Consider the following 25561-nt stretch of genomic DNA (forward strand, 5'->3'; position numbering starts at 1 on the left):
TTTAAACAACCACGGAATCCTAGAATTGGAAGGGACCCCCCAGGGTCATTTAGTCCAACCCTCTGCACAATGCAGGAAACTCAAATACAAACCCCACCCCACCCCCGCACACCCCAGGGACAGCTGCTCCACACCCAGAAGATGGCAAATAATATCAAATAATAACGTCTCCAGGATCCCTTGTCAAACGAGCCTGGAGAAAAATAGCTGCCTGACCCCAAAGTGGCAATCAGCATTTCCCTGGGTGTGTCAGAAAGGGCCAGGAGGACTAAACCCTTCTGCAGCCCTTCCTGCCCTCCTTCTCACGATCTGCCTAATTTCCAGGATCTTCATTGCTGTCAGATGGCCATCTAGCCTCTGTTGAAAAACCTCCAAGGAAGGAGAGCCCACCACCTCCTGAGGAAGCCTGTTCCACTGAGGAACCACTCTAATGATCAGGAATTATAGAGTTGGAAGGGACCTCCAGGGTCATCTAGTCCAACCCCCTGCACAATGCAGGAAACCCACAAACACCTCCCCCTAAATTCACAGGATCTCCATTGCTGTCAGATGGCCATCTAGCCTCTGTTTGAAAACCTCCAAGAAAGGAGAGCCCACCACCTCCCAAGGAGGAAGCCTGTTCCACTGGGTTGGGAGTCTCTTGTAGGAAAAGCTGTTTTCATTTCCCTGCTAGCTGTCCACAAAAGGCTCTTGTGTTTTTGAGGGAACTTCCAAGGGTGGGATGGGGGCAGTTCTAAATGTGGCTCCTTTCATTTGCAGAGAGCAGGAAGGTAAGACCAGGAATCTCTCTGCCTCTGCGTAGGTTGATATGTTTTTTTCGACCATCCTCCAAGATATACGGAGATCTTCCCTTCCTCCTCTATGCTCACAAACGTCCTGTGAGGTAGGCTGGGAGGGGAGTTTCTGGCACAGGATCTCTTAGGGAGCTTTATGACAAGAGTACGAAATTTGAACCTGGCTCTCTGCTCTGGGCCACATTGTCTTTGTTTAGGTGGGGCCTGGAGAGCCCCCAGAATTGCAGGTGGAGGGTCGACTCTGGGGCAGTGGCCCTGTTGGGGTCCATCCCCAAATCTCCAGGAATTTACCAACACGGAGTTGGCAACCCTATCTCTGCAGCGCTTAGGCCTTAAAAAACCATGCAGAATAAACCCAAACAATTCCCTTGCAGAGCAAAATTAAAACCACAAAATCCTACACAGCCAGGCCAAACAAAACAGCGGCCACGGGAGGTCCACCAGCAGAGCCAGAACTCAAGAAGCCCTCCCACTCTTGCCCCCCAAGCACCAAGAAGACAGAGCATCGCTGCCCCACACATAAGATAAGGGAAGCCATGTGAGATCTGGCCAGTGACCCACCCAGTCCAACACTCTGTGCCATATAGTAGCCAAAACCCAGAGGCCATTAGGAGGTTCCCCCAGTGGGGTCAGAACTCCAGAAGCCCTCCCACTGTTGTCCCCCCCCCCCTCCCAAGCACCAAGAATACAGAGCATCACTGCCCCAGACATAACAGCATCCCTGTTGGATCTGGCCAGTGGCCCCTCCAGTCCAACACTTACACTCTGTGCCACACAGAGGTCAAAACCCAGGGGCTGTCAGGAGGTCCACCAACAGAGCCAGAACTCAAGAAGCCCTCCCACTCTTGCCCCCCAAGCACCAAGAAATGGATAAAAGGAAGTACTTCTTCACCCAAAGGGTGATTAACATGTGGAATTTACTGCCACAGGAGGTGGTGGCGGCTACAAGCATAGCCAGCTTCAAGAGGGGATTGGATAAAAATATGGAGCAGAGGTCCATCAGTGGCTGTTAGTCACAGTGTGTGTGTGTGTATTGGCCACTGTATGACACAGTGTTGGACTGGATGGGCCATTGGCCTGATCCAACATGGCTTCTCTTATGTTCTTATGTGACACAGAATTTTGGACTGGATGGGCCACTGGCCTGATCCAACAGGGCTTCTCTTATGTTCTTATGTGACACAGAGTTTTGGACTGGATGGGCCACTGGCCTGATCCAACAGGGCTTCTCTTATGTTCTTATGTGACACAGAGTGCTGGACTGGAGGGACCATTGGCCTGATCCAACATGGCTTCTCTTATGTTCTTATGTGACACAGAGTGTTGGACTGGATGGGCCAGTGGCCTGATCCATCATGGCTTCTCTTATGTTCTTCTGTGACACAGAGTGTTGGACTGGAGGGGCCATTGGCCTGATCCAACACGGCTTCTCTTATGCTCTTCTGTGACACAGAGTGTTGGACTGGAGGGGCCATTGGCCTGATCCAACACGGCTTCTCTTATGCTCTTCTGTGACACAGAAGGTTGGACTGGAGGGGCCATTGGCCTGATCCAACAGGGCTTCTCTTCTGTGACACAGAGTGTTGGACTGGATGGGCCACTGGCCTGATCCAACATGGCTTCTCTTATGTGACACAGTGTTGGACTGGATGGGCCACTGGCCTGATCTAACATGGCTTCTCTTATGTGACACAGTGTTGGACTGGAGGGGCCATTGGCCTGATCCAACAGGGCTTCTCTTATGTTCTTATGTGACACAGAGTTTTTGGACTGGATGGGCCATTGGCCTCTCTTATGTTCTAAGAAGACAGAGCATCGCTGCCCCACACATAAGATAAGAGAAGCCATGTAAGATCAGGCGAATGGCCCATCCATCCCAACACTGTGCCACATAATAGCCAAAACCCAGAGGCCATTAGGAGGTTCCCCCAGTGGGGTCAGAACTCCAGAAGCCCTCCCATTGTTGGGGCCCCCAACACCCTTGTGGCTAATAGCCACTAATGGACCTCTGCTCTATACATTCACCCCCTCCCGTCTTGGAGCTGTCTATGTTTGTCGCCACCGCTACGCCGTGTAGCAGTGAATTCCACCCGTTCCTGACGCTTTGGGTGAAGAAGGACTTCCATCTTCCTCCAGATGCCTGAAGTGGAATGCCAGCCAGACTTTTTCTACACCCAGAAAGAAAAGGAATAAAAACTCTGTTCACTGGCTGCTGTCTAGAACTCCAAAGGCAGGCCATGACGTCACGGCAACCATTGTGGTGGCAAGGCATTCCCCTGTCCCCTGGGGACCCAGCCAGCTCTCATGAAAGCCCCCGAGAAGACAAGTGACGTGGGCTAGAGTGCCCTTGGGGCGGCAGGGAAGTTCTTCCCAATGGGCAGCTCTTGGGGCTTCAGTGGTCCAGGCAGCAGTGCCACGGACCCGCCAGGCTGTCCAGAAACCGAGTGGAAGACCAAGGAAGTGCCGGAGCCGTCTCTGTCTTTCAAGGCCTGTTTCAGCCAGGGTGAGTCTGGCACTGAATGAGCGGCCGGCCAATACCAGTCACACGATTAAAGATTTTATTTTTTTAAAAAAAGAACTTAAAATGAAACATGCTTGAAACATTAGCACTCCTTGGTCTTAAAGATGCTTTCTTTGTATCTCTCCCATGGGATCCAGGGAACCGGGCAAAGGAAGCTCTGGCTCTTTCCTTCCTTCCCCAAGGGACTGGGAGGGGGAGGAGCCTCAGCCAATAGAACGAAGAGAGGCTTGAGTCAGTAGCTCTGCTGTGGGGTTGAAAGCGCCCGGCAAAGCAAGCTCTCCCTCCCCCCGCTTCCTCTACAAGGGAGGAGCTTCAGCCAATGGAGAAAATAGAGGCTTGGCTCTGTGGCTCCTGTGCGATTGAGCAAGCCTTGTAAAGCAAGCTGTGATGCAGAAGGAAGCAAGAGAGAGGGAGAAGGAAGCAGATGACGGCCAGTTGCTCAGGGACCTAATAGGAGCCCTCCAGGGACCTGATTTGGCCCCTGGGCCAAATGTTTGATACCCCTGTAGACTAGAGGAAGTGGGGAGATGCATGCAAAAACTTCCATGGGCTTCCATGGGCTTTGTCTTCCCCATCCCAGAAGTTTTTAGCAGAGGGTCCAGAGGCCATGAGGCTTGGGAGGAGGGGAGGGAGACGGCTTTTTCAAGGGTCCCTGAGCCTCAGCCCTCCTTCCCTTCCCTTCCAGGTCTGAAGCAGCTGCACCATGCCCAGGAGCTCTGTAATGCCACCTTGGTGGCTGGAAGGAGGCGTTTCTCTTGCAACCGGTGAGTCTCCGTCCCCACGGCCAGACAGGGAGCCAGAAACCAACTTCTTAGCCAACGGAGCCAAAGAGGAGAGGTTTCTCCTGTGGAGAGGAACAGCGTTGCCAACTGAAGTCTGGGGAATTCCTGGAGATTTGGGGATGGTGCCTGTGGAGGGGAGATCCAGGGGGTGGGATTTTTATGGTATGCCATAGAGCCAGGGTCCCCAGCCTTTTTGAGCCTGCAAGCACCTTTGGAATTCTGACAAAGGGCAGGGGTCACATTCACAAAATGGCTGCCACAAGAGGCAGGGCCAGTCACAAAATGGCTGCTTCAGGTGAGGCCAGCCATAAAATGTCTGCCACAAGAGGTGAGACCAGTCACAAAATGGCTGCCACAAGAGGCGGGGCCAGTCACAAAATGGCTGCTTCAGGAGGTGGGACCAGTCACAAAATGGCTGCCACAAGAGGCTGGACCAGTAACAAAATGGCTGCTTCAGGAGGTGGGGCCAGCCACAAAACATCAGGGATCGAGGTTATCTACAACTTTAATACTCAACTTCAACATTTCAGGCAGAAGCTCCCTTTGCTGGGATCCCTTTTAATCTGTGCAGCCAATCAGAAGCCCTGACTGCTTGCTAAAACTACTTGGTAGGGTGGCGCAGGGAAGGTGTTGGCATGTGCCCCTGCCACAAAGTGCTCTCTCTGAAGCTGCCATTTTCTCCAGGGGGACCCATAATCCCTGTGGTCTGGAGGCTGCCAGCGCTAACATCCCATGATGCAACAGCCCGGGGCAGGGGTGTTAGAGTCATTTGTCATGAGGGCCGGATCTGATATAAATGAGAGCTTGTTGGGCTGGGCCCTGTGTGTCATAAAATGTAGTGGAGATATAAGCTTTATAAAGGACACAGACAAGCACAATGAAAGATTTCGTATCTCTCCTGTGTGATTGAGGGAACTGGGCAAAGGAAGCTCTGACTCTTTCCTTCCTTCCCTAGGAGGGCTGCTAAGTCTCCGGGCTGGGTGGGATTCTTCCACCCTTGAGGTTCCCAACCCACCAGCCCACATTGGGCTGGCGGGGAGAACCTCCCCCAATGTCGCCAAAGTGATGATGTCACCCAGAAGTGGCGTCATTGCGGAGGCGATGTGCTCGCCAGCCGCTTTAGGCATTTCCGGCAAAACTCTATGGTTTTCCAAGAAACGCCTAGAGTGTTTTCCTCTATGGTTTTCCTAGAAATGCCACTCTAGGTGTTTCTGGGAAAACCATAGTGCCATCACCAGTGCAATGATGTCACTTCCGGGTGACATCATCATAACGTGTGCGGAAAAAGTTCTCCATCCAAGGCTGCTGGGGTCTTGAGAACCCTATTCCCCAGGGGACCGGGAGGGGGAGGAGCCTCAGCCAACAGAAGGAAGAGAGGCTTGGCTCAGTGGCTCTACTGTGCGATTGAGAGAGCCTGGCAAAGCAAGCTCTCCCTCCCCCCTTCCTCCCCAAGGGAGGAGCTTCAGCCAATGGAGAAAATAGAGGCTTTGCTCTGTAGGTTCTGTGCGATTGAGCAAACCTGGCAAAGCAAGCTGTGATGCAGAAGGAAGCAAGAGAGGGGGAGAAGAAACCAGACTTTCTTGCAGGCCTGATCGGAACCCTTCAGGGGCCTGTTTGGCCCCCGGACCACACATTTGACACCCCTGGCCTGGGGATGGAGGCTGGGGGAAGTGGCGGAGGGTGGACCGAGCCTACAGTGAGCTGACAGCCCACTGTTTCCCAGAAGCACCTCTATGATCCTGATAACCATCTCGGTTTCTCCCCCAGGGCTCTGCTGGCCTCTGTCAGCCCGTACTTCCGAGCGGTGTTCACAAGCGGCTTCAAGGAGTCCCAGGAAGGGGAAGTTCTGCTGAAGGACATGAAACCTTCCACCCTCCAGAGCCTCCTCGCCTTTCTCTACACAGGGGAGCTGGACCTCAGCCCGAAGACGGCGGAAGACCTCTTTGCGGCTGCCAGCCGCCTGCAACTCCTGCCTGCCCTGGAGCCCATCAACAGGTACAGAGGGCAACTGCTGTCTGGAGAGCCCCCAGGGGGCCGCCTGGCCTCGCCTTCCTGCCCGAGTCTCTCCAGTGACGCTCTTTTCTTCCATTGCCTTCCCCATTGGCAGATATTTAAAGGAGGGGCTCTCTGCGGAGAACTGCCTTCGCCTTTACGCGCTGGCTCACGACCACAACAACGCCGCTCTGCTGCAAGCCGCCTTGCGCCGCGTGGGCCTCCACTTCGGATCCGTCTCCCAGCACAAGGAATTCCCACGCCTCGACCTGGGCGCCTTGAGCAGCATCCTCTCCTCCAACCACCTGGGAGTGGCCTCCGAAATGGACGTCTACCGGGCCGCGTGGCGCTGGGTGATGGCCGACCCCGCCGGGCGCTCTTCCATGCTCAGGGCCCTCCTGCGGCACTTGCGTTTCCCGCTCCTGACGCCTGCGGAGGTCGCCGAAGTCCAGGCTGGCATCGCGACCTTTGACCCCCGGGCGGAATTGCGGTGGGAGGACCTCGATGGGGCCGGCAGGCTTCAGGCCAGTCAGGGCCTCCGGCAAGGCATGTGCCGGGAAGAGATCGTGTGCATCAAGGTGCCGCGCTTGAGGGACATCATTTCCGGAAACAGCGACATGGACTGTTACCTCGAGTGCATGAATCCGGGCACAGGGGCGCGGATGACGCTGCCCCCTGTGGAACTATTAGTCCTCCCCGGCTGCACCGTCCTGGGACACAAGCTCTACATTTCTGGAGGCAAAGTGTACGACGGGTCCTACTCTCAGGCCCTGCATGAGTACAACTCCTTCACCGACAGCTGGACACAGCTCCCGGGCATGTCCACACCCCGCTCCATCCACATGTTCATGACTTGCAAGCAGAAGCTCTTTGCTGTGAGTGGCTGGAACGAATCAGGGCCCCTGGACTCTGCGGAGAGTTTCGACACAGTGCAACAGGCGTGGTCGCCCATGGCCAGCCTACCGATAATCCTGCGCTTCTCGGCTGCCGCCCCCTTCAGAAACAAGCTGTATCTGATAGGAGGGGACGTGGACTCCGACGAGGTGGTCTTCCAGGGCATCCTTGTCTACGACATCCCCTCAGACAGCTGGGTGCAGGTGCCCCTGGGCTTCAGTCTCTATGGTGCAGCCGCGCTCGCCATGGACGCAGGCATCTGTGTCATTGGCGGGTTCTTCTCCAAGCAGGCCTCGCACCTCTATCCAAGCCGGAGGTTCAGCCGGCTTCTCCCGTGCACCCCACAGTGCTTTTTCGTGCAGGAGGCCGGGGTGGTGAGCACGGATGTCGCCGTCCCTCCGCTCCCCGTGCCTCTCGCCTTCGCCGGCGCCACTCTCTGGCAGGGGAAAGTGTACGTGATCGGCGGTGTCTGTGCCTCCAGGACCCACGATGCCATTTACCACTGGGAGCCAGGGGAGGCGGCCTGGACCCAATACCCGCAGAGCCTCACGGGCCGTGGGAAGATTGTGCGGAGGGTGCTGAAGTGCGTGACCCTGAAAGTGGCAGAGCCCCAAGTGAAGGCCCTCTTGCTAGACACCGCCGTTAGCCGGGTGGCCGTGGGGCTCGCAGACCCCGAAGACTCTGGGGGGAAGGAGGGGGAATAACCAGCACCTCCGAGGTCCTCTCCTTCCCTTGACATCTGTCCGACCTCCTGGACTGGAAGACATCATGCTCCCAAGAGAAGGGGGCATTTCCCTAGACTCGTCTCGCTGATTAAAAGCCTGTTGCTTCTGTTTAGGGTTGCCAAGTCCAATTCAAGAAATATCTGGGGACTTTGGGGATGGAGTCAGGAGACTTTGGGGGTGGAGCCGGAAGCAAGGGTGCGACAAGCATAATTGCACTCCAATGGGAGCACTGGCCATCACGCTTAAAGGAACGGCACACCTTTTAAATGCCTTCCCTCCATTGAAAATAATGAAGCATAGGGGCACCTTCTTTTGGGGCTCATAGAATTGGACCCCCTGGTCCAATCTTTTTGAAACTAGGAGGGTCTTTTGAGGAGAAATATTGGATGCTATGCTGCAAATGTGGTGCCTCTACCTCAAAAAGCAGCCCCCCCAGAGCCCCAGATACCCGCAGATCAATTTTTCATTATACCCTATGGGAATTGGTCTCCATAGGGAATAATAGAGTGCCCAGCAGACATTTCCCTCCCCCTCCCCTCACTTTATGGTGACCCTGAAGCGGGGGGAGGGCCTCCAAACCGGGGGATCCAAGCCCCCACCTGGGGATTGGCAACCCTACTTCTGCCTCTCACAACTGGCCTCATTCTAAGGGTCCTGCGAAGCAGAGGAACAGACGCCCCATCTGTCGAGCTGGACCTTCAGTCAGGCGGCAGCTCTCTAGGTGACACTTCCTGGGGCAGGCAGACAGTCAGGGAGGCTTGAGCATGTTGGGGGGGGGGGGGGCGACAGAAGAAGAAGATATTGGATTTAAATCCCGCCCTCCACTCCGAATCTCAGAGTCTCAGAGCAGCTCACAATCTCTTTTACCTTCCTCCCCCACAACAGACACTCTGTGAGGTGGGTGGGGCTGAGAGGGCTCTCACAGCAGCTGCCCCTTCAAGGACAGAGTCTCAGAGCGGCCTACAATCTCCTTTCCCTTCCTCCCCCACAACAGACACCCTGTGAGGTGGGTGGGGCTGAGAGGGCTCTCACAGCAGCTGCCCTTTCAAGGACAGAGTCTCAGAGCGGCCTACAATCTCCTTTCCCTTCCTCCCCCACAACAGTCACCCTGTGAGGTGGGTGGGGCTGGAGAGGGCTCTCACAGCAGCTGCCCTTTCAAGGACAACTTCTGCCAGAGCTATGGCTGACCCAAGGCCATGCTAGCAGGTGCAAGTGGAGGAGTGGGGAATCAAACCTGGTTCTCCCAGATCAGAGTCCGCATGCTTAACCACTACACCAAACTGGCTCTCCAGGAGGAATGGCACATGCTACTGGGGCCAGGGGACCTCGTCTTGGGCTTCAGGCCCATGACAGGATTAGGTCTATTTCTGTCCTTTTTGGAAATAAAATAGAAATTTTTTTTCTTTTATAACTCACGAGGTGGTATGCACGAACTGGGATGGTGGAGGGCATGTTAAGGGCCACAGGACAGGTTCCTACAAAGAAATAATGCTCCATAATTAAGACCGGTGGGCCATCTGAAAAGGTATGTTGTGCTTGTGTGCGAGAGTGATGATTGGTGGCTGGATGACAATGTCAGCTCAGGGTGTTGCAGCAATGAAAAAATGGCCAGCTGAACTAAAAACAGTAGATTCTAGCAGGTAGTTTTGGTGTGAAGCCAAAGAACAAAGTTTGAGCCCAGTGGCACCTTTAAGACCAACAAAATTGAATTCTGGGTAGAAGCTTTCAAGTGCAGGAACATGCTTTCAGATACAGCCTGCATGCCCCCAAAAGCTTATACATTCTAAATACAAGACAGTATCATAATGCCAGCCCTCCTATAGATCTCTGGTACTGAGAATTCTCTAGTAGGTTCTGATTTATGCAGGATATTGAAATACAGGGAAAAACCCAGTGAGCAAGGGAGGGTGTTTTCCCCAAATAATAGGTCCTCTTTGCAAGCACCGGTCATTTCCAACTCTGGGGTGACGCTGCTTTCACAATGTTTTCACGGCAGACTTTTTATGGGGTGGTTTTGCCATTGCCTTCCCCAGTCTTTTACACTTTCCCCCCAGCAAGCTGGGTACTCGTTTTACCGACCACGGAAGGATGGAAGGCTGAGTCAACCTTGGGCCGGCTACCTGAACCAGCTTTCAGTCGGGTTAAAACGGATAAAAGGAAGTACTTCTTCACCCAAAGGGTGATTAACATGTGGAATTCACTGCCACAGAAGGTGGTGGCAGCTACAAGCATAGCCAGCTTCAAGAGGGGGTTAGATAAAAATATGGAGCAGAGGTCCATCAGCGGCTATTAGCCACAGTGTGTGTGTGTGTGTGTATATATAATTTTTTTGGCCACTGTGTGACACAGAGTGTTGGACTGGATGGGCCATTGGTCTGATCCAACATGGCTTCTCTATGTTTTTATGCTCTTATGTTCTTTTGTTGGGATAGAACTCAGGTCGTGAGCAGAGAGTTCAGATCACAGTCCTGCAGTACTGCCGCTTTACCACTCTGCGCCACGGGGCCTTGTTTTATTTTGGAGGGGGGGACAAATCCAAATATCCTCTTCTCCCTGCACAGTTTCCCTGAATCTGGGTCACTGGGTGAGTACCTTATTCTTGACCTTTCAGATGGATGTGGAGAGAGAGGGGTGGTTGTTCCATTCTTGTCCACTGGATGTCGCAACACAATCGACAGTGTGTGAAAAGGAACGCACCAGAGGACCACACCCAAGCTCAGCCTTAACTTCATTCAGGGGTCACTTTGTAGAAAAAGAGGTGCTGGAGCTCATTAGCACAACTCATTTGCATATGCCACGCCCCCTGACATCACTGGACGTTGAACTAAATTATATCAGCTCAGCATCTACCTTAAAATGCTTCTTGAATTAGAATTGTCGTAATAAAACCTGACTCCCATTATACTTTTTAAATTCCTTTCTCCTCTGTGGCCACAGTGGCAGGAGGAAGATTTCCCATCTGTCTGCTTTATACATTTTTTTTTTTTTGCGAGGAAAAATATCAGAAAGTTTGTCAAATCTTAGTGTTCAGCAAACTTCTTACAGGGGGTTTGAGCAATGGAGCCCAGAAGCAAATATTGGGGGGGCGAGGTGTAAGAAAGAAAGAGCACAATGAAATTTAGAGGTTCTGGAGCTCCACTCGGGTCAGCTCTTGCTCCAAATGAGGCCTGACTTCATTGCCCCTGGAGGCTGGGGGTATCAATTGCACTGTGCCGGACTAGGGTTCCCAAATCCCCCGCTAGGCCTGGAGACTTCCGATTTGGAGCCTCCTCCCCCCGCTGGCCATAAAAGGGAAAGCGGGGGGGAGGGGAGGGGGGAGAATGGCAGCCCTTCCCACCCAGCCCCGATCGCAGCAGCCAGAGCTCTTCCGTTTTCTCAGGCTGCTTCCCACCCCCAGTCAGCTGGCCGGTGAAGGGAGGGGAGCCCAACCACGCCCCCAAAGGACCATGTGCCTTTGCACCTCCGGAGGTGAGTTCTGTTCTCCTGCATCAGATTTCCCAGAAACGGGGGGGGGGGGGGGTGGGGGGTGGAGAGGGAAATGTCTTCTCATAGGGTATAATGGGGAATTGATCTGGAGGTTTCGGTGGCTCTGGGGGAGCTGTTTTTTGAGGTAGAGGCACCAAATTTTCAATATAGTATCTAGAGCCTCTTCCCAAAGTATACCCAATTTCAAAACGATTGGACCAGGGGGTCCAATTCTATGAGCCCCAAAAGAAGGTGCCCTTATCCTTCATTATTTCCTATGGAAGGAAGACATTTAAAAAGGTGTGCTGTCCCTTTAAATGTGATGGCCAGTACTCTCTTGGAGTTCAGTTATGCTTGTCATACTCTTGTTCCTGGCTCCGCCCCAATGTCTCCTGGCTCACCCCCAAAGTCTCCTGGCTCCACCCCCAAAGTCCCCAGATATTTCTTGAATTGGACTTGGCAACCCTATGCCGGACCGACCACCCTGCCAGGTGTATGCAGTGAATGGCTGGCCTCTGTGTGCATGAGAAAAGCCAAGCCACAAGAGTGGGCCGCAGCCTACCACGGGGACTACCTGAGACGACTTTGTGAAGGAAGGCAAATGGCTGAGCGCATCGCAAGAGACATGGGGGTCTTGAGAGCCTGGTGGAACTTCATCGGCAACACACAGAGATGTTTTCATCTTTACAAGAACCCTGTGAAGTTGGGCCCCCTGCCCCAGAACTGCCTCCATGTGGTCTCCTTGCAAAAGAGCTACAGGGGCAGAACCAGCCCTAGACATCCTGTAGCAGTGAGTCCCGAAGACCAAATAGGAGCAGGGGAGGGGGGGGGGCGGTGAGAAATGCTTGCGGCTTGCTTTGTTCAACTCCGCCTGTTCAGAAAGCAGAAAAGGGGGCTGGCTGAGCTGTCCTGCAAGAAACCGGTCGAATGCTATTTTTTGAACATTCAGAGAATAATTTAGAAGAGAAATGGGAGGAGGGGGCTGTTGTGGATCATGCCTGTTTCTAAAAGCCGTGATCTCCCTGAACCTGTTAACCTCGGTTCCCCACTCCTCCATTTGCACCTGCTGGAATGGTCACAGCTCTCGCAGGAGTTGTCCTTGAAAGGGCAGCTGCTGGGAGAGCTCTCTTAGCCCCACCCACCTCACAGGGTGTCTATTGTAGGGAGGAAGGGAAAGGTGATTGTAGGCCTCCCAGCCCCACCCACTTCACAGGGTGTCTGTTGCAGAGGAGGAAGGGGAAAGGTGATTTTAGGCCGCTCTGAGACTCTGTCCTTGAAAGGGCAGCTTCTGGGAGAGCTCTCTCAGCCCCATCCACTTCACAGGGTGTCTGTTGTTGCGAGCAGCTCTGAGACTCTGAGTGGAGGGTGAGCTATAAATCCAATATCTTCTTCTTCTTCAGCAGGGAACATGACTCCAGGGAAGGCGCTTTGCACATGCTCAGAGGGACTGTAAGATAGCTTGGAGAACGGTGGGGTGGGATACGGCTCAGTCGCAAGCAGAAGGCCCCATTGTGGAGGTTGCCAACTGCGTGGGGGGGGGCACAGAAGCCAAGAGGGAAGCATTTGGGGGGGGGAGGAGGAAGTCAGAGGAAGGGGAGGCTCCAGAACTGGGGGGTGGGGGGAGGGCAAGGGGGTGTTGCCAGGGCGTCGAAGGGTGGGGAGCCCCAGCCGGTGTGCAGGGGGGATTCTGCAGGTGGGGGCACCCGGGAGATGGAGCTGCCCAGAGATTAAGGCAGGTGATGGAGAAAGTACCTGGGCAGGTGGTGTGTGGCTTGGGGGGGGGGGGGGGGTCAGCTCTCCCTGGGGAGGCGGGGAGGGTGGAGAGACCGTGGGAAGAGGGTTTGGGGAGGCGGTGGGGCTCCGCAAGGAGGGGCTGCTGGGGCTTTTGTGGGTGGGGCTCTGGGAGAGCTGAAGGGTCGCGGGGTGGGGCGGGGGCAGCGAGTTCCTTGGGGGGGGCATAAGGCTGAGGAGCCCAGCGAGGAGGGGGACGCTGGCCTTGGGCCAGAGGATGCTGCAGGAGAGATGCTGGTTGCTATGGCAACGGGAGGCAGGCAGGCAGGCAGGGGACCAGCAGGAGGAGGGAGGGAAGGAGGCAGAGGAGGGAGGCGAGGTGTGAGGGGAGGCAGGAGGGAGGGGGGCGGGCATGGCCCAGAGGATGCCGGGGGGCTGCGGGATCCTGTACGACACCTCCCTGCTCCTGCAGTTCTGCAACGGTGAGTGTGCGCCCCTCCCTCCCCGCGGCGGTGGCAACCTTTCAGCTCCCTCCACCGGACCCCCCCCCCCCCACACCCAGGTGACGCCCCCCTAGTCCCTCTCCCATGCCCTGCGTGGCAGCTTGGCCAGGAAGCTTGTGGGGCGGGCGGGCGGGCGAGCATCTCTGGGAAGTTGGTGGGAGGGGCAGGGCTGCCTTGGGAAGCGGGGAGGGGGGGGGGGTCTGCTCTGTGCTGGGGGGGCGTGGCGGGCACAGGCTCCCCGGGCCACTTCGGCGCCCCTTTCGCAAGCGGCCAGGGGGCCCTGCAACTGCTCCCCACACCCACCCACCCACCCCGCAACTTCTAGGACGATTCGTCCTGCCTGCTCAGACCAACAGATGGCCAGGCCGGCTCGCCCTGGTTAGCGGAGGCCAGGGGACTTAACCCCAGAAGTCCATCGCCCCAGTTAGCCAAACCCTCCCCCCCCCCCAAACCTGCCACTGGGAAGGGAGGCTGGCGAGAATAGCGCGCGGAATCACACCCACAGCCCAGCCCCACAGCTAAGAGTCAGGAGGGGCCACGGGAGGGGGGGCATGGGGGTGAGAGCAAGAAGCTGCAGAGGGGTGGGGTGGGGGGCACCCCTCTCCCTGCCCCTCCAGTGCGATTTTAATTGCTTGTAAGCTCCGGTTCCCCTTTCCTGGAGCTCGGCCTGCAGGGATCAACTTCCAGTTGCAAAGTTCGAAAGAAGGCTGATTTGTGTCTCTGCGCTCCCTGCCCGCTTCTCTGCTTTCCTGGGCCCTTCCTCAACCGGCGGCAGCAGGGAACATGTGCGGCTTGTACACGCTGGCTGGGGGAGGCCTGTCCTGGCCGCCCTCCCTCCCTCCCTCCCCACCCCCAGAGGACTCCAGCTGCCCTTGAGGCCTGTGCCGTCGAGGGGCCTCTCCTCCCTCCCACCCAAGAACTTCGCGTGCAGGCTCATGGCTGTGGGAAACAGGGCAGCACGTGGAAGCCCCAGCTCCTCATGGCTGCTGGGAGTCGCTGCCCACCTAGCCACCCAGCTTTTGGAATCTAAACACCCACCCACCCAATTCTGCTCAGGGTGCTTCAGGGGAGAGCTCCCTGCTTCATGTGCCGAGGCAATGGGGGGGAGGGGGCCGTAAAATCCACAAGGAGGCTGGGCGCTCTGGCCCTGGGCCCCGTGGGGCGCTACAGGTAGGGTTGCCAATCCCCAGGTGGGGGCAGGGGATCCCCCGGTTTGGAGGCCCTCCCCCCGCTTCAGGGTCGTCAGAAAGCGGGGGGAGTGGAGGGAAATGTCTGCTGCGAACTCTTATTATTCCCTAGGGAGATTTATTTCCATAGAAAATCATGGAGAATTGATCCACAGGTATCTGGGGCTCTGGGGAGGCTGTTTTTTGGGGTAGAGGCACCAAATTTTCAGTATAGCATCTAGTGCCTCTCCCCAAAATACCCCCCAAGTTTCAAAAAGATTGGACCAGGGGGTCCAATTCTATGATCCCCAAAAGAAGGTGCCCCTATCCTTATTTCCTATGGAAGGAAGGAATTGAAAAAGTGTGCTGTCCCTTTAAATGTGATGGCCTGAACTCCCTTGGAGTTCATTTATGCTTGTCACACCTTTGCTCCTGGCTCCACCCCCAAAGTCTCCTGGCTCCACCCCCAAAGTCCCCAGATATTTCTTGAATTGGACTTGGCAACCCTAGCTACAGGCCTGCCACGCCCCCGTTATATCCGCCTGCCATTGCCAAAGGTCCGCTGCAATTAAAATTGGCAGGCAGCCCCACTTCACCTGTGCTAGATAGGGAAGGCCACTTGCCCCCCCCCCCCGGCATCGTCCCCCTGGCTGCAGGCAAAGATCACCTTGGGCAGCCCTGTGAGCCTCTCCGCAGCAAAAGAAAGAAAAAGCAAGAATCCAGCAAGAGCCCCTGAAAGAGGAACAGAATCTGAAGAAGGGGGCAGCGACTCACGAAAGTTTCTCCCGTGTCACAGATTTCCTTCACCTTCAGGGCGCTCCTGGACTCTGGGTCTTTTCTCCGGCTACAGGTGGTTAACGCGTGTTTCAGTGATGCAGGTGAAATGGCTCCAGCACACACAGAGGGTCTGCAGGCCACTGGGCAGCCACTGGCATGTCTGAGACTCCAAATCCCATGCCCGGGCCCCCGCACAAGCTGCCTGAGAGGTTGGTCTGGTAGTCCGTTTTTAGGGGTGCCCTTGAAATTCAGGTCACTGGCCCAAGGTTGACTCAGCCTTTCATCCTTCCGAGATCAGTGAAATGAGTCCCCAGCTTGCTGGGGGGAAAGTGGAGATGACTGGAGAAGGCAATGGCAAACCACCCCGTAAAAAGTCTGCCATGAAAACGTTGTGAAAGCAACGTCACCCCAAAGTCGAAAACGACTGGTGCTTGCACAGGCGACCTTTCCTTTCCTTGAAAGACAGCCTACACATGCTCAGAGGCACTGTTCCTGAGCAATGACTTGCCTGGTCCAGAGGGAGTCCCAGACAATAAGCTCTATCTGAGCATAGTGTGCCCTAAGATTTTTCTTTTAAATGGTACACTTTACTTGGGGAGGAGCTGTGGCTCAGTGGCAGAGCATCTGCTTGGCATGCAAAAGGTTCCAGCTTCAGTCCCTGGCATCTCCGGCTAAAAAGACCAGGCAGTCTTTCCCATCCCTGGCTGTTTGGGGTTTTTTTTATCTGTAGAAACCAGGGATTGAACCTGAGACCCTCAGCACACAGAGCAGATGCTCTCCCACTCAGCCATGGACGCTCCCTGAATGAAGCTGAGTTCTACTGAATCAGACCCTTCCTTGGTCCATTCAAGGTCAGTCTTGTCTACTCAGACTGGGCAGCAGCTCTCCAGGGTCTCAGGCAGAGAAGAGAAGTCTTTCCCCATCACCTCCTGTCTGATCTTTTTAAAACTGGAGATGCCGGGGATTGAACCTGGGACCTTCTGCATGCCAAGCAGAGGCTCTACCACTGAGCCACGGCCCATCCTCATGACCCCCCCCCCCAAGGTCTCAGGCAGAGATGTTTCCCAGAGCTGCAAAACATGAACATCAGATGTTTGAGAGTTGCAAGACATGAATGTCAGATGTTTGAGAGCCGCAAGGAAGCAAAGGTGGAAAGAAAGCAAATAGATGGGGGAAGGGTCTCAGGCAGAGGCCTTTCCCAGAGCTGCAAAAAATGAACATCAGATGTTTGAAAGCCGCGAGGAAGGAAGAAGTGGAAAGAAAGCAACTTTAAATGCATTCTCCAATCTGCCAGATGACCTGGTTTGGAGAAGCGATTTAAAGAGAGAAATGCCTTCTCCAAGCCGGCTGACGGGGCAGGGGGTGCTTTGAGAGCTGCACTATATCTGTGAAAGAGCCACATGTGGCTAGTCCTTTTAAAGGGAGATGCTGGGGATTGAACCTGAGACCTTCTGCATGCCAAGCTCTCCCCCTGGGCTGCAAGACTTCCCCAAACAGGAGATGAATATGTGAAGCTGCTTTCTACTGAATCGCTTGGTCCATAAAGGTCAGTTTTGCTGACTCAGACTGGCAGTGGCTCTCCAGGGTCTTTCTCTGCCTGAGACCCTGGAGAGCAGCTGCCAGTCTGAGTAGGCAAGATTGGCCTTGACGGAGCGGCCTGATTCAATGGAAGGGCCGCTGGACCTCTTCCAGGGCTGAGTCTTTGCATCCCAAGAAGTTTCTGAGAATCAGGTTGCGTTTGCGTCTCTCTTCAATATCCCCCTTTTAAAAAAAAATTGTATTTATTTAAAACGCTTCTCGCCCGCCTTCCTTCCCTGGGGAGCTCAAGAATCACTGCCAGAGAAATACATTTTTAAAAAATGCATAAAACAAGAGCCTGTAAAAAAAAACGCACAACCCCCCAACATTCAAAACCACCGTTCGAGGATTTGGGTAGGGGGAGAGTCAGGAGGGTGGTTCCGTTTCACTCCCGCGACGACCCTGCGGGTTAGGTCAGCCGGAGCTTCATGGGGAAGTGAGGATTCGAATCTGGCTCTCTGCAAGGCAACCTGCCCTCCCTGCACCTACTCAGTCTACCAGTGCGGTGATGTTTCTCCTCACTTGCTTTCTTGTGCACATTTCCTCCGGGCCAACTCCCCCCCACCCCCAGCCCCCTTCTGAACTCCCAGAACTTTGGGTGGATCTGCTGTAGCCTCTCACACACGTGCTCCCCCCCCCCTTCCCCGGGCCCAAGGTCACACTGGGAGAGCCGGGGGGGGGGGTACTGTCAGAAGAGCCAGCTGACGGCCTGTTGTCCCTCCATCCCTCCATCCATCCCCCTGCCCACCGGAGCCCAGACTCTGCCTGGCTGCAGCGTCTATCGGCTGCCTGTGATTGGACCGTGGCTCAGAGATGCTGCAGAGAGGGAGGAGGCAGGGCCGGGCTGGGAGCCGGGGCTGCAGAGGCAGGAGAGGAGAGGGACCAGCCAGCCGGGAGAAGCAGGGCACCCACAGAGCCCCAGGCAGAGGACCGGAGAGGGGCAGGCAGGGCCAACCTGGGCACCCACCGCTGGGCGCAGGGCAGACCCCAGCATGACAGGTGGGTGGAAGCCTCGGCCGCCGCCTCCAGGGGGAGCTTTGGGGATGCTCGGGAAGCGCAAGCATGGTGCCACTGGGCATGTTTTTTGCACGCCAAGAAAACACACGCCTGCTCCCCTGCCTGGATCCAGGAGGAGGAGGGCAGGAGGTGGAGGGGGGTTTTGGTGGGGGGAGCTTTTGAGTGCATGCCACAGCTGAGCTGATGCTTTGCCCAGGGCCAGAACAACAGTTGCTGCCAGGCTGGGGAGGTCAACAAGATCTGCACCGAGTGGGCAAAATCTCTGGACACCACCACCCATCATCACCCCCCCCCATGCCTCTGACCCAGGCCAGGCCTAGCTGGGGGGCTCACCTTTCCCCAGCCCACCCTCACCTTGCCTGATCCCTGCCAAGTGTTTTTAGGAAATACAGGTGGGGCTGGGTGGGGCTTTAGCCCAGCAAGGCTTCCGATTGGCTGTGCAGATCTTTAAAAAATCATGCTTTGCCAGCAGCCTGCCTTCACAGAAGAAGGATCTTCACAGGGTGACTGAAGGGAGGCTGGGGAAGCCATTTTCCTGGCTGTGACAACCACGCCGTGTCAGAATTCCAAAGGCCAACAATGGTTAGGGATCCTGATTTTTTTAAAGCAATCTCAGAGTTAGAAGGGACCACCAGGTTCATCTAGTCCACCCCTGCTGCCCAGGCAGGAACAGGCCCTGTAATACCCCCCCACACCAGGTATCCAATCGGTAGGGCTGGAAGATATAGGAAGGAAAGGTTGGGTTAAGTTTCTGGGGTGCCGGATTAAACCCTGTGGAAACCCCTAGGCAGTCGCAAATTATCTCCTAATGCAGGGGTGGCCAACGGTAGCTCTCCAGATGCTTTTTGCCTACAACTGGGGCTGATGGGAGTTGTAGGCAAAAAACATCTGGAGAGCTACCGTTGGCCACCCCTGCTCGAGAGCATGCAGAACAATAGAGAAGGAAGAGTGCCTCTGGGAATGTGCAGAGTGACTCCTCTCCCCTGACCAATTGCATTTCTGCACCAAAAGTCTTGCCAGGCTTTTGGGTCAGGAAACAACCCAAGGGGGAGGGGAGGCGTCTCTTATCTGCAGGGAGCTCTCTTGCTGGGCCGGAAGGGCCCAGAAGTCCAGGAACAGGTATTTGGTCTCCAGGATTCTCTCCAGGTTTGGGCTCTTGGCCTCTGAGTTCCCTCTGGGGCAAAGAGGTCAGCTGCCTTGCAAGGGAGTGAGTGAGTGTGTGTGTGAGTGAGTGTGTGTGTGACAGAGAGAGAGAGAGCACTCAGGTGTCTATCTTGAAGGAACTTTTGGTTCCGTGGAGACTGGATTAATAGATGCAGTAGCCAACCTGTACTATACTGTAACAATCCCTAGTATTCCAGTGGAATACTCCCACAGTGTTGGCTAGCTGCCACTTAACCTTGTGGCTGTATGCCGAGGCAGTGTGTTGAAGCAGGGGTTAGGTGTCCTGGATTCAAATCCTGACTCTGCCATGGAAGCTCACTGGGTGACCCTTGGGCCAGTTCCTCTCTCACTCTTCCTTGTGAGGTTGGTGCGAAAACAAAGTGGGGGAATGAACTGTGCGTGGACCACTCTGAGTTCCTTGGAGGAAGGGCGGCCTGAAGATGGATGAAGGTACAATTAACATATGAAGCTGCCTTATACTGAATCAGACCCTTGGTCCATCAAAGTCAGTATTGTCTTCTCAGACTGGCAGCGGCTCTCCAGGGTCTCCAGCTGAGGTTTTTTCACACCTATTTGCCTGGACCCTTTTTTTTGGAGATGCTGGGGATTGAACCTGGGACCTTCTGCTTCTCAAGCAGATGCTCTACCACTGAGCCACTGTCCCTCCCTTTACTATTAAAGAATAGTAAAGAATTGTATTATATTCCCCCCACACATACACACAGCCTTTTGGCTGTATTCTTAAGGGTGAGATGAGGATTATAAGATGCATGAGTATGATCCAGAACAGAACCAGGGAGTAGGTAGATGTGAGTATTATTGTGAGTTTATATAACCTCACCCAAAAATAGTTAGATCGGAGTATTTTTGTATTAGGATTTGAGCAGAGAAGACTCCAGCTTCATTCCGCAGGAAAATGTTATTTTAACCCATGCTTTAGAGAAGACGACATTGGGTTTATATTCTACCCTCCACTCAGAGTCTCAGAGCAGCTCACAATCTCCTTTATCTTCCTCTTCCACAACAGACACCCTGTGAGGTAGGTGGGGCTGAGAGGGCTCTCCCAGCAGCTGCCCTTTCAAGGACAACTCCTATGAGACCTATGGCTGACCCAAGGCCATTCCAGCAGGTGCAAGTGGAGGAGTGGGGAATCAAATCCAGTTCTTCCAGATAAGAGTCCACCCACTTAAGCACAAACTGGCTCTCCTAGAGGAGACCAAAGGAACATTACAACAGACTGATTTATTACTCTTCACAATTGAGAAACCTAATGACATGGACATCAATCTCCCATTTTGACGTTTATTGCCTTTGCTGTTTTTTTTCCCACCCAGTCAACCCAAACTGAGAATTACCAGACCCCAACTTGTTGATTCTTTTTAAAAGTTTCACTATTTTGCATACTAATTCACTGCCTACTCTCTATGTATGTAGGACTGCTAATTCCATCCCATTCTATTGTCTGATGAAGTCTGCTTTTAGCACACGAAAGCTCACATTCTCAATAAAACTCCGTTGGTCTTAAAGGTGCAACTGGATTCCAACCTTGTTCCAAGGTTTCAGTGTAGAAGGTTTTGAGAGTAAAAACTGTCCAATCTGGTGTCTGACAAAGGGAGGTTTTGGACTTTCAAATGCTCCTGCCCCTCCCCCCCCCAAAAAAACCACATTGGTCTCTGATGATCAGGGGACTGGATAAGCATATGGAGCAGAGATCCATCAGTGGCTATTAGCCACAGCGCATTGTTGGAACTCTCTGTCTGGGGCAAGTGATGCTCTGTATTCTTGGTGCTTGGGGGGGGGGGGCACAGTGGGAGGGGTTCTAGTGTCCTGGCCCCAATGATGGACCTCCTGAAGGAACCTGGTTTTTTGGCCACTGTGTGACACAGAGTGTTGGACTGGATGGGCCATTGGTCTGATCCAACATGGCTTCTCTTATGTCTGGGGCAGTGATGCTCTGTATTCTTGATGCTTGGGGGGGGGGGCACAGTGGGAGGGCTTCTAGTGTCCTGGCCTCACTGATGGACCTCCTGATGGCACCTGGTTTTCTTGGCCACTGTGTAACACAGAGTGCTGGACTAGATGGGCCATTGGTCTGATCCAACATGGCTTCTCTTATGTCTGGGGCAGTGATGCTCTGTATTCTTGGTGCTTGGGGGGGGCACAGTGGGAGGGCTTCTAGTGTCCTGGCCTCACTGATGGACCTCCTGATGGCACCTGGTTTTCTTGGCCACTGTGTAACACAGAGTGCTGGACTAGATGGGCCATTGGTCTGATCCAACATGGCTTCTCTTATGTCTGGGGCAGTGATGCTCTGTATTCTTGGTGCTTGGGGGGGGGCACAGTGGGAGGGCTTCTAGTGTCCTGGCCTCACTGATGGACCTCCTGATGGCACCTGGTTTTCTTGGCCACTGTGTAACACAGAGTGTTGGACTGGATGGGACATTGGTCTGATCCAACATGGCTTCTCTTATGTCTGGGGCAGTGATGCTCTGTATTCTTGGTGCTTGGGGGGGGCACAGTGGGAGGGCTTCTAGTGTCCTGGCCTCACTGATGGACCTCCTGATGGCACCTGGTTTTCTTGGCCACTGTGTAACACAGAGTGCTGGACTAGATGGGCCATTGGTCTGATCCAACATGGCTTCTCTTATGTCTGGGGCAGTGATGCTCTGTATTCTTGGTGCTTGGGGGGGGCACAGTGGGAGGGCTTCTAGTGTCCTGGCCTCACTGATGGACCTCCTGATGGCACCTGGTTTTCTTGGCCACTGTGTAACACAGAGTGTTGGACTGGATGGGACATTGGTCTGATGCAACATGGCTTCTCTTATGTCTGGGGCAGTGATGCTCTGTATTCTTGGTGCTTGGGGGGGGGCACAGTGGGAGGGGTTCTAGTGTCCTGGCCTCACTGATGGACCTCCTGATGGCACCTGGTTTTCTTGGCCACTGTGTAACACAGAGTGTTGGACTGGATGGGACATTGGTCTGATCCAACATGGCTTCTCTTATGTCTGGGGCCGTGATGCTCTGTATTCTTGGTGCTTGGGGGGGGGCACAGTGGGAGGGCTTCTAGTGTCCTGGCCTCACTGATGGACCTCCTGATGGCACCTGGTTTTCTTGGCCACTGTGTAACACAGAGTGCTGGACTAGATGGGCCATTGGTCTGATCCAACATGGCTTCTCTTATGTCTGGGGCAGTGATGCTCTGTATTCTTGGTGCTTGGGGGGGGCCACAGTGGGAGGGCTTCTAGTGTCCTGGCCTCACTGATGGACCTCCCGATGGCACCTGGTTTTCTTGGCCACTGTGTAACACAGAGTGTTGGACTGGATGGGACATTGGTCTGATCCAACATGGCTTCTCTTATGTCTGGGGCAGTGATGCTCTGTATTCTTGGTGTCTGGGGGGGCACAGTAGAAGGGCTTCTAGTGTTCTAGCCCCACTGATGGATCTCTTGATGGCACCTGGGTGTTTTTGGCCATTGTGTGACACAGAGTGTTGGACTGGATGGGTCATTGGCCCAATCCAACATGGCTTCTCTTATGTCTGGGGCAGTGATGCTCTGTATTCTTGGTGTTTGGGGGAGGGCACAGTGGGAGGGCTTCTAGTGTCCTGGCCTCACTGATGGACCTCCTGATGGCACCTGGTTTTCTTGGCCACTGTGTAACACAGAGTGTTGGACTGGATGGGACATTGGTCTGATCCAACATGGCTTCTCTTATGTCTGGGGCCGTGATGCTCTGTATTCTTGGTGTCTGGGGGGGCACAGTGGAAGGGCTTCTAGTGTCCTGGCCCCACTGATGGATCTCTTGATGGCACCTGGGTGTTTTTGGCCATTGTGTGACACAGAGTGTTGGACTGGATGGGTCATTGGCCCGATCCAACATGGCTTCTCTTATGTTCTTATGATCTCCTGGGCTCCAGTCTAGTTGTTCTACCGAAGACCAGTGAGGTTCCCCTCGGAAACAGTCTCTAACATCTATTTGTTTTAAAATAACAGGGCACAACTTCTGTGTAGCGCTTTCCGTATCCAAAGCACTTCACTGACGATACCTTCTTGGAGCTCTTAGGACAGCCCTGCAAAGTGGGCCAGTCTGATATCTGGCAGAGGCTCCCAGCTTAGCTGCTCCTCTTCTTAGCTGCTCTTAGCTTAGCTGCTCCTCTTCTTAGCTGCTCTGACGCTCCAGCTTCCAATGCGGAGCCTTGTGTGTAGCGCTGGAGAAAGCACAAGACAAACAGGTCCCTGTCGAGAGGAGCATACAGTTTAACATCGGAGGCAGCTGAGGACACAGGAAGCTGATCCAGTCATACCACTTGCATGCTGTCGGATAGCCTTCGGTTAATAATAACTATCACTGTTTCTTAGCCCACCAACCGCCAAGAGTTTTTAGAAAGGGGGTGGGGCCAGACAGGGCTTTTGCCCAGCAAGACTTCTGATTGGCCATTGAAGATTTGATTGGCTGTGCAATTTTTTTTAAAGGTTGCTTTGGCAGCTGCGGCCACCACGGCACAAGGATTTGCACTATGCAGCTGAACATGTGGACAAAAAGGTTGGGTGCTCCAGCTCAGTCTACCTCGCTGGGTTGTTGCGTTACAAAGAAAGCTCTGACTGATGATGTCACATAAAGACATCCAATTTTTTTTTCTTCCCCCCCCCTCCCTGCCAACCCCCCTTCCCCTGCCTCGATCTCGCTCCCCACAGATGATAACCTCTCTGGCACCAGCGGGATGGAGGTGGATGACCGCATCTCCTACCTGGAACAGCGACTCCAGCTGCAAGAAGACGAGATCCAGGTGCTGAAGGCAGCCCTGGCCGACGTCCTCCGTCGCCTCACCACCTGCGAGGAGAACGGGCTCAGCCTGCAGAAGAGGGGGCCCAACAAAGGTACTGGGATGGGGAGGGAGGAAGGAGGCCGGGTGGGGGGGGAGCTGTTGAGGACCGCCTGCTCGGGGTCTGGAGTCTTAGCTGAACTCCACGCACGCAACAGAAGCACAGTGTCTAGATCACGTGATGTGATGGTATCGCTTTGCTCTGCTCTGGTAAGACCTCCCCTGGAGAATTGTGTTCAGTTTTGGGCACCACATTTTAAGAAGGAACTAGACAAGCTGGAATGGGTCCAGAGGAGGGTGACGAAGATGGTGAGGGGTCTGGAGACCAAGTCCTATGAAGAAAGGCTGAAGGAGCTGGGGATGTTTAGCCTGGAGAGGAGGCGGCTGAGAGGTGATAGGATTACCATCTTCAATGACTTGAAAGGGCTGTCCTATAGAGGATGGGGTGGAATTGTTTTCTGTGGCCCCCCGAAGGTAGGACCAGAACCAATGGGATGAAATTACATCAAAAGAGCTTCTGGCTCGACATTAGGAAGAACTTCCTGACCATTAGAGCGGTTCCTCAGTGGAACAGGCTTCCTCGGGAGGTGGTGGGGTCTCCTTCCCTGGAGGTTTTTAAGCAGAGGCTAGATGGCCATCTGATAGCAATGAGGATCCTGTGAATTTAGGGGGAGGGATTTGTGAGTTTCCTGCATTGTGCAGGGGGTTGGACTAGATGACCCTGGAGGTCCCTTCCAACTCTATGATTCTAACACTCTCCAATGTCACTTGGAGGTCTTTCTCTGCATCCCCTCCCCCCCCCAAAAAAAAATTGTACCAGGATTTTTTGGGGAAGGGGTCCTCCTTTCACCTGCTAGGTTTTTCCTGTCTTAGCTATATCCCACCCCTCCACCCCCCCCCCCAGCTTTGGTACAATGTTTCCTGAAAGTTCACACTCGAAAGTGCGTTTGCCAGTGTGTGGAGAGGAAAAGGTGGATTTGGGGACCTCCCTGTCCCCATTCAGGGCCATTTCTCCCCCACCAGAGTCCTCTCAGGTCGACCATCCCCTCCAACACACAGAGAACTTTGGCTGAGCAAAGTCTGGGTCCAGTCAGGCACCTTTAAGACCAGCCCACTTTTATTTAAGATATAAACATTCGGGTGCAAGCACACTTCCTCAGATACAGTGATACAGAACTTCCCCAACCATTACATATAGGAAGAAAGGGGGCTGGTTGTCACGAAGGGCTAGTGAGAGTCAAGATGCAAAAGTACTGGGTGAGGATAGCTGAGACCGGAGTCCAGGCAGTTCGTTACATCCGTGAATGGCAGCAAATCAGCATACAAGAGTGAACAAACAGATGTCCTCCAGGGACACCATCAAGAGAAACAAAGTTCAGTTCTGGGTATAAGTGAGAACTGAGAGACTTGTCATGTGTTCATGTGCGTTCCTCCAGATTCACTGGGACAGATTTTCTCAAACGTTACGTATAGTTAGGGGGATTCGTTGTCAGGAAGAGCTCATTAGAGTCAAGGTGCCTAAGTGCTAAGCAATAAATACAGCTAAGATTGGAATAACATATTAGGTAAGAGATGTAAATAGAAACAAGTTGGCATACTGATAATAAAGGAGTTAACAACAGTACTAAGT

At 54.1% G+C, this 25561-nt stretch overlaps 2 protein-coding genes across 3 annotated transcripts in view; both read left to right on the top strand.

Moving 5' to 3' along the window:
- The first annotated feature begins 3167 nt into the window (after positions 1-3167).
- On the top strand, positions 3168-7687 carry LOC132585920 (kelch-like protein 12). The gene is made up of 4 exons (XM_060257797.1): positions 3168-3297; positions 4001-4079; positions 5865-6092; positions 6205-7687. Exons 1-4 carry the CDS (start codon positions 3168-3170, stop codon positions 7685-7687), a joined length of 1920 nt encoding a protein of 639 aa, XP_060113780.1.
- A 5606-nt stretch (positions 7688-13293) lies between these two features.
- The window catches only part of LOC132586222 (echinoderm microtubule-associated protein-like 2), a 47635-nt gene continuing 35367 nt past the window's right edge, over positions 13294-25561 (top strand). For both annotated transcript variants that reach the window (XM_060258220.1, XM_060258221.1), the window contains exons 1-2: positions 13294-13386; positions 23804-23986. In XM_060258220.1, the coding sequence (XP_060114203.1) occupies positions 13317-13386; positions 23804-23986 (253 nt within the window). In that variant the 5' untranslated portion in view covers positions 13294-13316. The remainder of the gene's footprint in view (positions 13387-23803; positions 23987-25561) is intronic.

This window comes from Heteronotia binoei, chromosome 17 (assembly GCF_032191835.1).
Source record: "Heteronotia binoei isolate CCM8104 ecotype False Entrance Well chromosome 17, APGP_CSIRO_Hbin_v1, whole genome shotgun sequence".
In the NCBI taxonomy this organism is placed as follows: domain Eukaryota; kingdom Metazoa; phylum Chordata; class Lepidosauria; order Squamata; family Gekkonidae; genus Heteronotia; species Heteronotia binoei.

What these genes read in the sequence shown, in the direction of transcription:
- LOC132585920 (XM_060257797.1), top strand. Translation starts at nt 3,168, where the DNA reads ATGGGCAGCTCTTGGGGCTTCAGTGGTCCAGGCAGCAGTGCCACGGAC. An exon ending in CAAGGCCTGTTTCAGCCAGG is followed by an intron (nt 3,298 to 4,000) that starts GTGAGTCTGGCA and finishes CTTCCCTTCCAG; the next exon opens with GTCTGAAGCAGCTGCACCAT. An exon ending in AGGCGTTTCTCTTGCAACCG is followed by an intron (nt 4,080 to 5,864) that starts GTGAGTCTCCGT and finishes TTTCTCCCCCAG; the next exon opens with GGCTCTGCTGGCCTCTGTCA.